At 38.7% G+C, this 14,548-nt stretch overlaps 2 protein-coding genes across 4 annotated transcripts in view; both read left to right on the top strand.

Annotated features, from left to right (window-relative positions):
* The first annotated feature begins 2,325 nt into the window (after positions 1-2,325).
* LOC122670146 (actin-related protein 2/3 complex subunit 4) lies at positions 2,326-10,946 on the top strand. Of its 2 annotated transcripts, XM_043867124.1 has the most exons (8): positions 2,326-2,388; positions 3,115-3,180; positions 3,834-3,886; positions 5,513-5,540; positions 6,035-6,109; positions 7,238-7,342; positions 7,860-7,949; positions 10,703-10,946. In XM_043867124.1, the coding sequence occupies exons 1-8, from the start codon at positions 2,386-2,388 to the stop codon at positions 10,790-10,792; spliced, it is 510 nt and encodes a 169-aa protein (XP_043723059.1). In that variant the 5' UTR covers positions 2,326-2,385; the 3' UTR covers positions 10,793-10,946. The 2 variants fall into 2 exon arrangements, with proteins under 2 accessions (XP_043723059.1, XP_043723060.1); XM_043867125.1 differs by lacking the exon at positions 6,035-6,109 and having other exon boundaries at positions 2,356-2,388.
* Positions 10,947-12,807: 1,861 nt separating this feature from the next.
* LOC122667521 (protein NO VEIN) overlaps positions 12,808-14,548 on the top strand; it is an 81,135-nt gene continuing 79,394 nt past the window's right edge. For both annotated transcript variants that reach the window (XM_043863812.1, XM_043863814.1), the window contains exons 1-2: positions 12,808-13,384; positions 13,485-13,822. In XM_043863812.1, the coding sequence (XP_043719747.1) occupies positions 12,848-13,384; positions 13,485-13,822 (875 nt within the window). In that variant the 5' untranslated portion in view covers positions 12,808-12,847. The remainder of the gene's footprint in view (positions 13,385-13,484; positions 13,823-14,548) is intronic.

Raw genomic sequence — 14,548 nt, 5'->3', positions numbered from 1 at the left:
TAGTTGAAGAATGGAGAACCAAAGAGATGAAAGAATGAAAAAGAATCACTCTCGAAATCGAAGAGATTTTACTACTTTAGGGTGTAGTAGTAGTTTTAAATTGGGGCAGTCAAGATTTTATTGGTTTATCCGTTGCAATTTATTTAATTTTGGGGAAAAAGAATGTCATCCAGTTGCATAACGTACGTTGCCCTGATATAGGGTCGCGCAAAATAGCTGTTGCACCCCTTGGAACCCTGGAAATGATCAGGGATGTAGCGGCCATTTTGCACGCCCTTGTGTCTGGGATCCGAGGTGACATTTTTTCTCCCTTAATTTTGATATCAATTACAAACAACAAAAGGGGAAATTAAAACCTAACTTGAACCCTCTTATTTGATTGGATTCAACTTTAAATGGTGGTTTTTGGTTTTGATTCACTCTTGACACCATTTAAAAGGGCATAGGGACATAAAGAAGTAGATGGTCTTAGTGAAGATACGCTTGACCACATCTTTGAGTTCCTCATGACAAATGAAACTCAAGCAAAGACATTTTTAGTTAGGGGTGTGGAGCAACGGAAGAGGTGGATAGGTTTCTTGATCAAGGCCATTGATGTGGTAAGATAAATACAAAACAACTATGACTAATCTAGCCATCATCTTGCTTGCTATTTTCTGTTTTTTCTTACTCAACCCATTAGGACCTCTAATATATGTTAGTTTCAGCCCCATTAGATTTGGGATTTGCAAGTTCTAATCACATTTAGTCTCTGCATATTCATAGTTTCTGGTTCATTGCAATTCTGGTTTCTAGTAGGCCATTGATTTGGGAATATTTCAGTAAAATATTTTCCTCTCTTTCTAATCATTTTACGTTTTTGTTTTAGATTTCAACAAAATCCAATAAATATTATGAGGAAGCCTTAGAAAATGATATCTCTATGATGATCAAGAAGTGATCTAGCAAAACCAGATTAAAATCATTAAACATGAACAGTTTGGTCATGCTTTCTAGTAAAATTTTTGCTTCGAATGCCTGCATTTTTACATAGACTGTGCTCATCAAGCACTAATCAATCAAAGGCTAAAAAGGTTGCAGTTTTTTACTTGGGCAAACCATCTTTTGGGCCTTTATGGTGGTGATATGGAAGAGAAGAAGAAGAATCTCAATTACACCATCACCTCTGAAAAAAATTGGAGAAAGATGTGGACACAAGAATAGGACTCGAGGGCTTGTCCATGACCTCATGTGATGACATGAGAGAGAGAAGGTGTAGTGCCTGTAGCTTCCCTGCTTAGGTGAAATGCAGAAGAGGCTTATTGAATGTTTGCATTTTGAATCATTAGGCCCGAATTTATAATTTGGTTTTGCTTCAATGGTCATTAATGACTATAAATGTCTACCCATTTATTTATGAATGTCTGATAATATCCCCCCATTGATGTGCGATACCCTTTCCTGACCATCCAAATTGTTAGAATTTAGAGGCTCTCTAATTGCCCATGCACATTTGTGTGTAAATGTTATGGGTCTCAATGGGGTGGATATGATGTGTTTTCAAATAGAATTTCAAATTCATTAAAATTTTGTTATATATTACAAAAGTTTGAAATGATCGGCGCACCCCTAGTCCTTTTTGCCTTTCCAGGGGTGCACCGGCCATTTTGCATGGCAATGCCTAAGCGTAGGTACGCACCGCACTACAACACGGGTTAGCATTCCTTTTTTCATAAGTTGTAAAGAAAGAGCCTTAATAAGTGAAAGTTAGTATAATAGGTTGGATTACAAATTTTAAAAACTTTTTACATTGATTTTACATCAATTTTACAAACAACCAAACAACTTTGTAAAATTAATTTCACTTTACTTCCTTTGCAATCAAACGACTTAAAAGGGAAAAAAAATTCCCTTCACTTCCCTTCTCTTTCCTATTGGATCTTTATCACCTCCAGTTTGTTGACCGGCCCAGTTCCCCAGTTCCTCTAACAAAGGGGGGCTGAAATGACCTCTCTACCCATGTCCAAACACCCTGCTCGGGTGTGGTCCACCATCCCCCTATTAGAGGAACTGGGGAACTGGGCCGGTCAGCAAACTGGAGGTGATAATTTTCCCTTCCTATTTCCTTTGCAACCAAACACGCCCTTAGGTTGCTGGTTCGAATCCGGCAGGTCAGATTATATATTTTTTTATTTACATTTTGCGGTTATTCTTCCTTGCGCTTTTCTTTTCTCCCCCATTGGGTTGATCTGACAGTTAAATTAAAACGCTTCTAAAACTAAACTATACCAGTTCCCATAGTGCAGAAAAGCGGGAATTGTAACTGCTCGCAGATTGGAAAGCGAAGTCGGCTTCACTTCTACAGCACTGTACGCTATTGTCGAACTTTCTCAAATTCCTCCTTAAATGGTAAAAATGAAAGTTAACACGCCAACTTCGGATGCTTTCAACTTATTTCATAGAAAATTTGCACGATCAGACTCCGCGATCTAGGGTTTTCTGCATTTCGTGTATAATTCTAGCAAATTTGTATGGCTGTTTTGGCTTTGTTTAGTTTTATGGTATGTGTAGATCGCATTTTTTTGAGATAAGTGATTTGCATGGTCATTGAGTCTTTACATTTTTCGATTTAATCACTTTAACATTGAGTTCTCAACTGAAATTTTGAATTTGCGACAAAGTTTTGTAAATTTTGTCCCTTGAACATTGCTTTGATTCAGTTGAATTAGTGTAATTGTTTCTTTGAATTTGGAAATTTTTTTTTCTTTTTAATAAAGTAAATGTAGAAGATTTTTTTTGTTTTTGTTGATAGGTAAGGGGGGATGTAGGATGTACACCAGGAGACTTGAACTCAAGACCTCCTGGTAGCAATGGACCTTTACGCACCACTAGCTACCAAGTGCACTAGGCACTTGACCACAATGTAGAAGATTATTTATGGACGATTGGTAACCGACACAGTTAATGATTAAATTATGGAGCTGGTAGGCAAAAATAGATTAATTTTTACGTGCTACTTTGTATTGTTCAATACCACAGTGCTCTTTTCCATATTTGTACATTTTAGAATGATAACGATAGTCCTGTAGATTCCATTGTGCCTGAAGGAAATTCTTTTTTGGTGACCATTTTCAGGCGAACACATTGAGATCGTACTTGGCATGTATAAGAAACACTCTAGAGGCTGCCATGTGCTTGCAGGTGTGTGTCTGTCATGTTGTTATGATCACTTAATGTTAATACACATTGAAGTTTAGCTTGTCTGGTGGTTTGTAAGAATGTGCAATTGAGTTATTGTTAGTGATCCGGCATATATAGGTCATCAAAGAACTTTGCTGAGCTGAGATGAGCTTCCCCAGCTCAGCATTGGTTTTTAGTCTTGGTGGGCTTTGCCAAGAGCAGTCTTGGTTCACTTCAGTCCTGTTTTTATATAATGGCCGATTGACCCAAGTGTGCGAGCCTTAAAAAAACTCATCAAGAGCCCATGACGAGAAATTAGTACAATAGAAATTGAAATTGATAATTGAATCTGAGATTGAGGTTTATTATATTTAACATCACGATATAAATTTTTTAACCGCAAACAAGAGAAATATAATATAGGATAATATAGCATAATATAACAATATCACATTATAAAATAAAATGTGGCATTATATGACATACAATGAGCTGAGCACCATCACTCAAGGTGGGCAGGCTCAAAGTAGAAAGTTGAGTTTGGTCTTGGCTCTCTGACTGACCTACATAATGCTCTTACATTCTACCTAGTATCTCTTGTGATAACTATAAAACAAATAGATAATACAGGTTGTGAGACAATCCTCATGTTTCTGTATGCTGTGCTCTTGCAGAACTTTCCCTGTCAAGAAGTTGAAAGGCACAACAAGCCAGAAGTTGAGCTGAAGTAAGTTTGCTAATTGCACTGCTTAATTTTAGTATTTTTAATATTTAGTCTTAAGCATATGTTGGTTGATTGAAGGATTAAGGAGAAGGTGGTCATTCGATGAAGGCCTGAAGGGTAAAGAAATAGATGGAAACACTTGGCAATGCAAATTAGTTGAAGATGCTTTGTGGTTTAGCTTAACTTCTTGACATATAAATTGTAATGCTATGCTAAAAAAAATAAAAATAAAATTTTGTAAAGCTATATTATGTCCATGTAATAAAATCCGCAACAAATATAGGGGGGGTGTTAATATTTATGAGGATTCACTAATTAACCTATGGGAGAAATGAGTATCTTCATGTTATAAAGAATCCCACATCTACCCCATGGTTCAAGTTTCAACCTCAAATGAGCATGTTATGCCTCAAAAGAGAGTGAAAAGTATGTCTGAGTGTTGATATTTATGAGGATTCACTAATTAACCTATGGGAAAAAGGAGTATCTTCATGTTATAAAGAACCCCATATCTACCCCATGGTTCAAGTTTCAACCTCAAAAGAGAGTTTCTACCAAAAAAAAAAAAAAAACCTCAAAAGATAGTGAAAATTGTAACGAAAAATTGCCGCATTCTAAGGCATGTCCATGTCACACGTTTGCTCAAAGCTGAAACTTGACTGATGAGGTGAGTGTAGGGTTCTCAATTACATAAAACCTATCAATGTTTACCACATGGCAGTTTCTGAATGATGCCAGATTACCAACTTCATAAACGTTGGTGGATAGACTATGACAGTTTGCCACATGGCAGTTAGTTAACATTACCAAATTTACCTACTTCATGAACATTGGTTGATGGAACTCAATTATGATGGGCTTCCTTCAAAACTCAGGCCCTTTAGTATTGGTTTTTTCCCCCAATAGTTGCCAATTACTGCTGCAAGCTGGCGGCTTTCCATTTTTGCCTGAAGGCTTGGTTGATTAAGGTGCTAATTGAAGGTGTGATTCTGGTAATGAGTTTAGTTGGGAAGAAATATGAAATGTTCTTTAGAGGTATTTTTTCACATATCCAAAGAGGTCCCAGCCTTCTTTTTGTCTCTTAAAACATTGTTAGATGGCCAAAGTTGAGATGGGGCACTGACAGGGTATGTTTCATATATCATGGGAAGTTGTCATTTCAAATTCTCATGTCCATCTGCTTTGCCTCTTTTCTTCATTACCAATTTTTTTGTTACTATAAAAGAGCATGTCATGGTCCATGATCATTTTTGTTCCCAATGGACGTTGATTGTTCTTCAGATTAGTGGCAAGCTTCTAATAATATTTGGTTGGCTTGTGTTTCATAATCATTCTAGTCTGTTGTAGTCTCTCACGAGTGAACCTGTTTTTAAAACCTTGCTTCGTGTCATGGAAACATAAATATCCCTACTCAGACAATGTATTTATTTACTTGCTTTCATCTATTAAGGCTTTTGTGTTGTGTGAGCGTGAGGGCGCGTGCATGCTGGTATATTAGATATTTATTCCACAAAAGATATGAAAGTTATACTTGATGTTGCTGAATTCATTTTCAGTTGCACAGTTTATGTATCAATATTTTGTTGCTTCTTGGAGGAGCTTCTAATTATATCCTTTTATTTTTTCCAGGACCAGCCCGGAACTTTTGCTGAATCCTGTAAGAACCTTCTTAGCAGTAGGCATGATACCCCCTGGGGTTTTGAATGGGGTGTTGGGTTAACATGAATTTAAGTATAATTTGAAACCAACTCATCTATCATTTGTGTAATTTCTAACGCACATAATGTTCACTAAGAGTTTCTTTATTTCTAATGTATCTCTTTTCTAATGTATCTCTTTTCTTTCTAATTATCTTCTTTTTTCTGCAATGTGTTCATCAAAATTTGTATAGTAACAACTTCTTGCATCCCTTCATTTACCTTCTTTCAAGAAAAATGGAAAAAAAATCTTGTATATTACAGCCATTGCCTAAATCTACTTCCTACTCAGTAATTTTAAGGGATTTTTTTGAGTGAAATACATAGTAATTTTATGTTAATGATAATTTCTTTCAACAGAGGCAATGGGTTTCTCTTCATATCGCCCATTCGTTTGTCCTTTTTTATGATTCTAGTCAATAATGTAGCTTTAAATTTTGAAATTCTGTCTCAGGTATTGATCTGTCGTAACGAGGCTGAGAAATGCTTGATAGAGACATCCATCAATTCCCTTCGCATAAGCATTAAGGTGAAACTGAACGGTCTATGTTTCAGATACTTTATGATATACTTAATGACCACAAATCAAGTTTTTTAGAAGATAAAAATACATTATATTTCATAAATATTGTCTGTTAATATGAAGTGGTTATGGTGTGTTTTGAGTTTTTGTTGATAAACCTAATCTTTTCTAGTGCATGCTCACAGTAAAAGACCATGATCGTTGTCATTAATTGTACTATTGGTGGTTGTTTCTGCCAATATTTTTGGTGCAAGACTGTTTTGATGTCATGAGGATATGATGTTCTATTTTGTGTAGAAACTAAGTCATCCTGCTAGACTGGCATAAAGATTTGCTTTATTTCACCAAGTGGAACTGTTAACCACAAATTTCTTCTTCTAAAGAAGGGTCATTGACGGGGAGCAGGTTCTCTGTCAGCTATTTACTGGCTTCTGGTCTTTTGAGTTGTTCCTGAGTGGAACGAGGATGATTTAATTCAAACCTTGCAGTGGGTATCAGTATTGCTTTGTGGGTGTTCATGATGAGCTAAGCAAGATGGTCTGTGAAACTGGAATTTCCATGACTTAAGAGGATAATCTATGTGGAATTCCATCATTTCAAGATGCCTTCCTTGACTGGGACTTTAAAAACAAAATTGTATTACCATGTGTATGCATTCTCTTTGTTATTCATGATGATTTCATAATTTTCCATCTTGTAGCTTAGGCTGGGGTCCAGAGTTGGTGCACCAAGATGGAGACTAAACAATGATTTTGCACTATGATGTCTGGTTATAAGATTCTTGGAACTTTTAAATGGGCATTAAATACAAGTGTAGTACATTATTTTATTATTAGCTAATACACGATAATACAAGACATTATGACCCTACCCAGACCCCGCAGTGGTGGGAGCCTCGTGCACTGGGTATGCCTTTTCTTTTTTTACACGATAAACAAGAGCTGTACTGGTGTTTGTCAAGCAAGTTGCAGTAAATGTACACCATTTCCTCTTATTCTTGTCAACTGGGATTGCATCTCTCTCACAGGAGGTTTTCTTTCTACATGTTTTATTTTAAAATTTTAAGATTTATCCTTTTTGCCTTGCAGTTTGTTTTCTACTTCTCATAAGTCGTATGAATTCCTTCTTGTATAGGTAAAGCAGGCAGATGAACTTGAAAATATACTAACCAGAAAATTCCTTAGATTTTTGTCAATGAGGGCAGAGGCATTCCAGGTATTGAGGAGAAAACCAGTTCAGGTATGTGTTGTCTTCTCTGACTCAGCTATGTTTAGTACTTTTCCCTGTATTTTTTTTTTCCTGATTGACCTATTCATTGTGATTTTGAAGTAACAGTATGTAATTCATCTCATATAGTTCGTTAAGATACCTTATGGAAGATACCAATGCTGGTGTCTTTCGTAAACTTGCGATAAAATGGCATACTTGTTTGTTGACTATCAGAAGTCGGAATAGGAGCAACTTCATGTTTAAGCTCAAATGATTCTTTTTGTGGAATAATAGTAAATTTATCACACACAGAGAGAGAGAGAGAGAGAGACCCATATCTGTATTTGGTCTGGACTGGTAGTTTATTCAGGTCGGTCAATCTGTATCTGTATTTGGTCTGGACTGTTACTGGCCAAGACCCATCCGATCAAAATTTCTATACCTAAATCATTGTTTGAAATGCAACGAAATCATGTGTCTGGATTATAATCATATTTCCTTTGCAGGGTTATGACATTAGCTTTCTTATCACAAACTATCATTGCAGGGTTATGACATTAGCTTTCTTATCACCAACTATCATTGCGAGGACATGCAAAAGCACAAACTTATAGATTTTATTGTGCAGTTCATGGAGGCAAGACTTCGATGGACTTTTAATATCTAAATCTTTTTCTTGCTACTTGTTTTCCTAATTCTATGTGGGTCAGTGGATGAAATTATCTTGTAACCATGGACTGGCTCTCTGCAATTGCGTTCTATGTTTCGGAGACTTGTTTCGTTATCCACTTTAAACTTTGGTTAATGCAACTTGGCAATTTTGTTAAGCAAAACAAATAATCATACCATTGAAATAGCTGAACCATATTTCCTCTGGTTTTCCTGATTTTACTAGTTGAAGCTGCTAACAACTGTTGTACAATTTTCAGATTTTTTGTTTGTGCTTCCTACTTGGACTTAGTGGGTGTTATTTTGTTTGAACTCACCCTATAAGAGAACCTAGCTCCATCATCTTTATGGCTTTGGATAAGTACAAAATATGAATTCTCTCTCTCTCTCTCACACACACACACATACACACACCAAAAAAAAAGGAGAAGAAAAATAAACCGAAAATAGTAAGATGCAGAAGGATCTTAAACAACAACAAACTCAGCCTTCTCCCAACTTAATGGGGTCGGCTACATGGATCCAATTAAACAAAGGAAGAGATGCAGAAGGGTCTTAATTAGGGAAAAATGGAGGAAGATATTGCAAGAGAAAAATTGTTGAAATAATTTTACCCTCCCCCCTTACCCAATTTTGTGTGCCATTTTCTTCAAAATTTCGTAGTTGATGTACACAGGAAGAGATGCCCAAACACTATGTTGGAGAACATCATTTTCTGATAGTGTGGAGGGGAGTGCCAAGAGTTGGGTGTGGAGGTCTATTTAGTCTACCCTTGTACCCATTATCACTTTCATTGTAATGGTTCTCCTTTCATGACACCCACATTACTTACATAGTTACATGGGGTTCCTTAACGAATTGGTCAATGCTATGCAATACTAAGCTGTTGTTATCTTCTACCGTGTATTAATCTTGAACACTATATTTGTATAGTCTATTAATCTTTATTTGATCTTTTGCCTTTGACATGGTGCTCCTTGGTGTAGATTAACTGTGATAATCTTATTGTCTGGCAGTCACTTGGTTCTGATAATTAAACCAAAACTCTCCAATCACCACTTAGCTGTGGTGCTACATGCATTGGTATGCTCCCAGTTGTACAGTATCCCTCCAAAGCACAGTCCCCACTGTCCAACTCCAAAACCCTTAATGGATAAATAGATAAACAAAAATACAAGAACAGAATTCATAAGCTATGTTGGATTAAGTGCTACTTCAGACGCAAGGCTACTTAGGTTGCAAGGTCTATTTCAGGATGTGGTCATTTTCATAGCAAACAACCTTCATAACTCATTTTGACTTGAAAAACATGCCTTTTAACCAATGGGGTCATGCTCCTAGTTTGTCTCTCCTGACATATAGTTAGGGGGCTTTTCATTAGGAAAGCAAGTATTCAACAAAGTTGGCAGTCAGACTTGATATCCTCACTATCTAGGTACCATATTCTGTGTACTAGGGGATTTCATTTAGGAGGTTCTTTTTTGTTCATCCTCACATAGAAAATCACCTGCTATTAGGATGGGATGCAGTTCACATAGTCTCCTGAAAACACCCAAAGCAAAACTATCAATTTAGTCATGTATTCTCCATGCTGTCGTGATGTATGAGTTGTTACCATCATGCTTCCTCTTTACCCCAGAATTTTGAACTTAGGGGCCCTCATTTGTTTTGTCCAAAGTTCCTGAAGCTTAGAATCAAACTATTACCATAAGTTTGAACCGTGAGTCTTTTATTTTGTGCTTGGGCGTTGTTGCGTCAAGAAATCGTCGAGCGGTCCTGCGAGTGCCGTCACCTGCAAGTGGACCAAGGGGTCAACAGAGAGAACCGGTGTGGTTCCGGCCTAGGGCTCTCCGATGCCAAAGTTAGATCTGGCGCAAATAGATGAATAGTGATTATTCAGTATGAGTTTTGATGTCCCTTGATGGGGTTGTGTACCTTGCCTTTTATAGTAGTGTATGGCGGTGTGGAGAGTCCCAGTTTGATGACGATTGTGCCGTTGAGTGGATAGAGGCCCTGGGTAACAGGGCTCTATCCTGATTGACCATCTCCCCGTGGGAGGGAGTGTCCTGGTGGTATCAAGATCCTTGGTGGATAGATACCCGCGTGTGGTGATAACGTCCTTGGTGCTTGAATCCGTCTGGGTGACGTGACCTCGCGGCGGTCTAGAGTCCTGGTGGTGACATGAGTCTTAGCGATACGATCGGGTCATAGGTGGGTAGGCCCCACCTCACGTACCCACGATGCTGTCGCTTGGGTGAGGCCGCACCCCTTGATGTGTGGCCGCGCCCGAGGGGTGGCCGCGCCTGGGTGAGGCCGCGCCTTGATGTGTGGCTGCGCCTAGGTGAGGCCGCGCCTGAGTGGTGGCCGTGCCTGGGTGAGGCCGCGCCTGGGTGAGGCCGTGCCTGGGTGAGGCCGCGCCTGGGTGCTGGCCGCGCCCTGGTGCTGGGACCCCGGCTCGTTCCCCTTGGCTATGGAGCGGGTCGTCTGTGACACGTGGCGGTCGTTGATTGGCCTGGTGAATATTGGATGTATCAGGCGTGTCTAGTCATGCTTTCTGTTTGGGTTTTTGGGGAGTTGCCCCATTGTTGTTGTACAGTATCTTGATTCTTTTCTAATAAAATTTTTTTTTTCGTATGAAGTGATAGGCAATAATGCCATTAATGTTGCTATTTTTGTTTCTGAGCTGGAATAGTTTTAAACTTACATGTCTCAAAATTTCAGGATATTGATAAAGAGATTAGTGAATTGAAAATGTCTGTCAATACACGGGGAAGACTTGTGGCGACAGAGTTCTTGAAGCAGTTCATCTGATACTTAAAAAATGGTCATTTGCAATGATGTTCTTTAGGGTGAGAACAATGTAGCAGCTGTAGCTATGAAGAGGACTAACACATGTGCATGTATCTCAGGAACTCAGTTCTTAAAATTATTTACCATTTTTATAATGAATTTATATTCTTCATCCGAACGAAAAGTTCTAAATCTTAAGGTTCTGTTTGTTGGGCTGTTTAGATTTAGCTAAAGAATTGCCAACTGATCGAACTCGTACCCTGACATTTACAGATTCAAATCCTTCTTCCCTGCCTTATGTGCAGAAGGAAGCAAATGCATATTAAAAAATTTCAGATGAGGTAAAGGACTTTAATTTTGCAATCATGACAAATCCCTGTTTTACCTCCAAATATTAGAATTAGACTTGGCTCTTCTGGTAAGAAATATTTAATGGGGCCATGGAGGCATTTTTCTCAGCAACTCAAACCTTGCCGTTAAGGACTGGTTCCTAAATTCATCGAGGCTTGCACCTAGATTGTTGACGAATTTGCAATTTTCAATTTGCCACTGAAGGTTGTCATTTTAAAAGTGTACATGCTAGGCCAAAAAAAGTTGCAAATTGATGTAAACATCAACCAACAATTATAGCATTTGTCAGTTTTGCATGCAAGTGTACATACTCACTTTTTCTTAGTTAGTGCAATGTAGGCCATTAAAGTTATTTGTTTTAGTGTACATAATACTCTTAGGATAACATGTTTACTTTTATTTCATAATTATTGCATTTCAAGTTAGCCTTGCATATTGGATATAAGATTTATTATCATGGAAGAATATTCGAAACCTAGCATCTAGTGGGAAGATTGATATAACCGCACAAGATGAGTTGCTATTACCTTCCCACTCTCGTAATCTGACCGCTTACCTAAGATCTCTGACCAAGCCAAACAAAATTAGGTAGCCTTTTCTTTCCCTATGGGTTGGGCTACTACTCACCTAGTCCAAACCCTAGGTGGCAACTACTATTAACATATATGAAGCATGACCCCAATCCCCCATTTATGACAATGAGCTCTAAAAGTGAACCCCATAACCTAGACCGTAAATAAACCACCCCCAATCATAGGGGGCAGAGGTGAAAGAGCGGAGACTGAGGAGGTTTTCTTCCTCATATCCCAAAACTCCGCGAGGGGGTCAGGTTGCGATACCCACATAAGGAAGCACAGAAGTCATGTGTCAAATCGATGATATCTTTGTGAGAACTTTGTCACTAATTCACCCCCTTTTGACTGACAGCTTCTATTCAACACATATGAACCGAATGAAAATGAATACATAAATAAAATAGGAGCCAAATAAAATCAGAAATAATGCGGTACGATTACGAATGAGGTTATGATAATTATTAGGTTTCAATTCAGCTTTGGTTTGGTACACATTGTATTCTGAGTCGAATCGAAACCAAATCAAAAAATAAAAACCAGACCAATTAACATCCTTAATTGTGCATACCCCCTCCCCCCCCCCCCCATCCCCAAAAAAAAAAAAAAAAATTGTTCATAACCAATAAAATCATAATAAATCTTCGCATGGAGACATGTAGGGAAAACCACACTAGAGGGGGCCAATTTTTCGGATTTAAATCATCTTCAATTTCCCAAAGGTGTGGAGAGGTCGACACTTGGTAGGCACGACATCCAACAGTCCGAGCTCATTGATCCATTTTTTTTTTTTCTCGAATTTGACTCCGTTGGATGTTGTGCCTACCAACTATCAACCTCTCTACCCTGAACTGGACCATTGGGGAATTGGAGAGGATTTTTTCCCTTCAATTTAAAAGTATTAAACTAAGCCCGAAGGCTACTCATTAGATTCTTCGGAGGGAGTTAATATTCAGTTTGGATCAAGTGGCTGTAATAAATTATGGACGATCAAGATTGACTATGCAGTAGATCACATGTATGCAACACGCGCTACAGGGAGAAAAGCCTGCACCATCAAGAACAAACTAACCTGCATCAATTACAAAAGCCGTTGTTCCGAACCCTCTTTCTCTTTTTCCCGCGTGTTTGCGGCTTTTGCAAACTCTACTCCATGTACGGCCAGCACTACCGCCCCCGTCCCTCCGGCGGCCCTCGTGGGCCGGCGCAACCACCAGCACCACCACTTCCTCAGTACTTTCCCCTAAACCCCAACCCTTACATCCAAAACCCAATCCCTTACACCCAAAACACTAACCCCTTCCTCCAAAACCCTAACTTCCAATCATCTCAGTCTTCTCACCTCCAAAACCCCACCTTTCCACTCCAAAACCCTAATCCCTACCTCCAAAACCCTAACTTCTCCTCTCAGGTTTCTCACCTTCAAAACCCAACTTTACCTCTCCAACAGTTCCCCAACTCTTGCTTCCAACCTCAAAGTTCCACTTCGAAACCAAGCGAAGCCCGCGAGAGGATCGACTGTGCTGTAGTAAAGGCTCATCGCAATCTTCTAGCCGTTGGTGAAAGCGTCTCGGCATGGAAAGTCTCCCAGTCTGCGCTGTTATTTCTCCAAGTCGATTCATGGAGCTCTCTGGGGTTTCAGATGCAGGAAATTCCTTCACTGAATCGCCTTATGGTGACCGAAGGAAAGGTAGTAACTTTACAATTATTTTTAGTTAACGGAGTTCTTTTGTTGGCCTTGTCTGGTTTGTTAATGTTTTCGTATTGGTTTATTATTTTCTGTTGTGTAGGTCAACGCTTTTATTCATTGCTTCGTTGGGGTTCGGAGAATTACGTCGCTGTATGATTTGAAAGCTGCGATTTGCAAGAATGAGGGTGTTGAATGTTTTGAAGAACTTGAGATGGGTCCTTTGTTGCGACACCCACTTGTGGTGCATTACTTTCTAGTTCCTTCAGATGCAACGGAGATTGCTAAAATAACTAGTGAGGAAATGATATTGTACCTTGTGGAGTTTATGGATACTTGCAAGGATAAAGATATTGGGGCCGAGGAGTTCCTGGACTTCATTGCTACAAAAAAATCGATTACCCCTAGGGAAAAGCTTGGTGTGCGGATTCAGAGCTTGAGGTATGCACTATGTGGTACTCATGCAATTTTAACATTGAATAATGTGTTTAATACATATTTGAGTGAGATTTTACATAGAACTAAGTGGTACCCTTTCGAAGTTGACATCCTTTTTTCTCTCCGTTCCTTCCTGTTGATTTTGTTTTTTGTTGTTGTCTTGAACCAGATAAATGTTTTATTAAAATAGACAGAAAGTAGAAAAACCAGAATATTGTATAGGTGCAAATTGTACATGGCTGTCCCCATTACAAATATAGAATAAATCCCAGGAAGCTCGGGAAAAGATATCCTGTCCAAAGGGGCTTGATATGCCTGAAAATTCATCTCATTCTTTTGGTCCATTAGATCTCACAGATGATAGGGATGGCAAATTTCATGTTATGCTTCCCTAATAGGAGATGAACGTGATTGTTTGATCAATGCAGTAAATCCATTACCTTGGAAAATCACAAGAAACCCACTCGTGACTACCAATGAATCAACAAGTGATCTACATCCTCCTGTCAGATTGGAAATAGTGCATTTAAAGTGCTGTCCATGAGAAAAATGACACCTGGCTTAGAATGTGTCTATTCCATACTGTTTTACCTGGGAAAGATGAGAATATAAGAAAGCTGCGGAGTGGAAATCACGACTTTCTCAGATATTTCCTCGGGAAAAAAAATGACTTCTCTCAGATATTTTCCTTAGAATAATGCGACTTTCAATTCGAGGAGCGGAATCAAA

The sequence above is a fragment of the Telopea speciosissima genome, chromosome 7 (assembly GCF_018873765.1).
Source record: "Telopea speciosissima isolate NSW1024214 ecotype Mountain lineage chromosome 7, Tspe_v1, whole genome shotgun sequence".
Taxonomy (NCBI): Eukaryota; Viridiplantae; Streptophyta; class Magnoliopsida; order Proteales; family Proteaceae; genus Telopea; species Telopea speciosissima.
The sequence above is the reverse complement of the archived record's forward strand: the minus strand, read 5'-3'. Positions and strand labels throughout refer to the sequence as shown.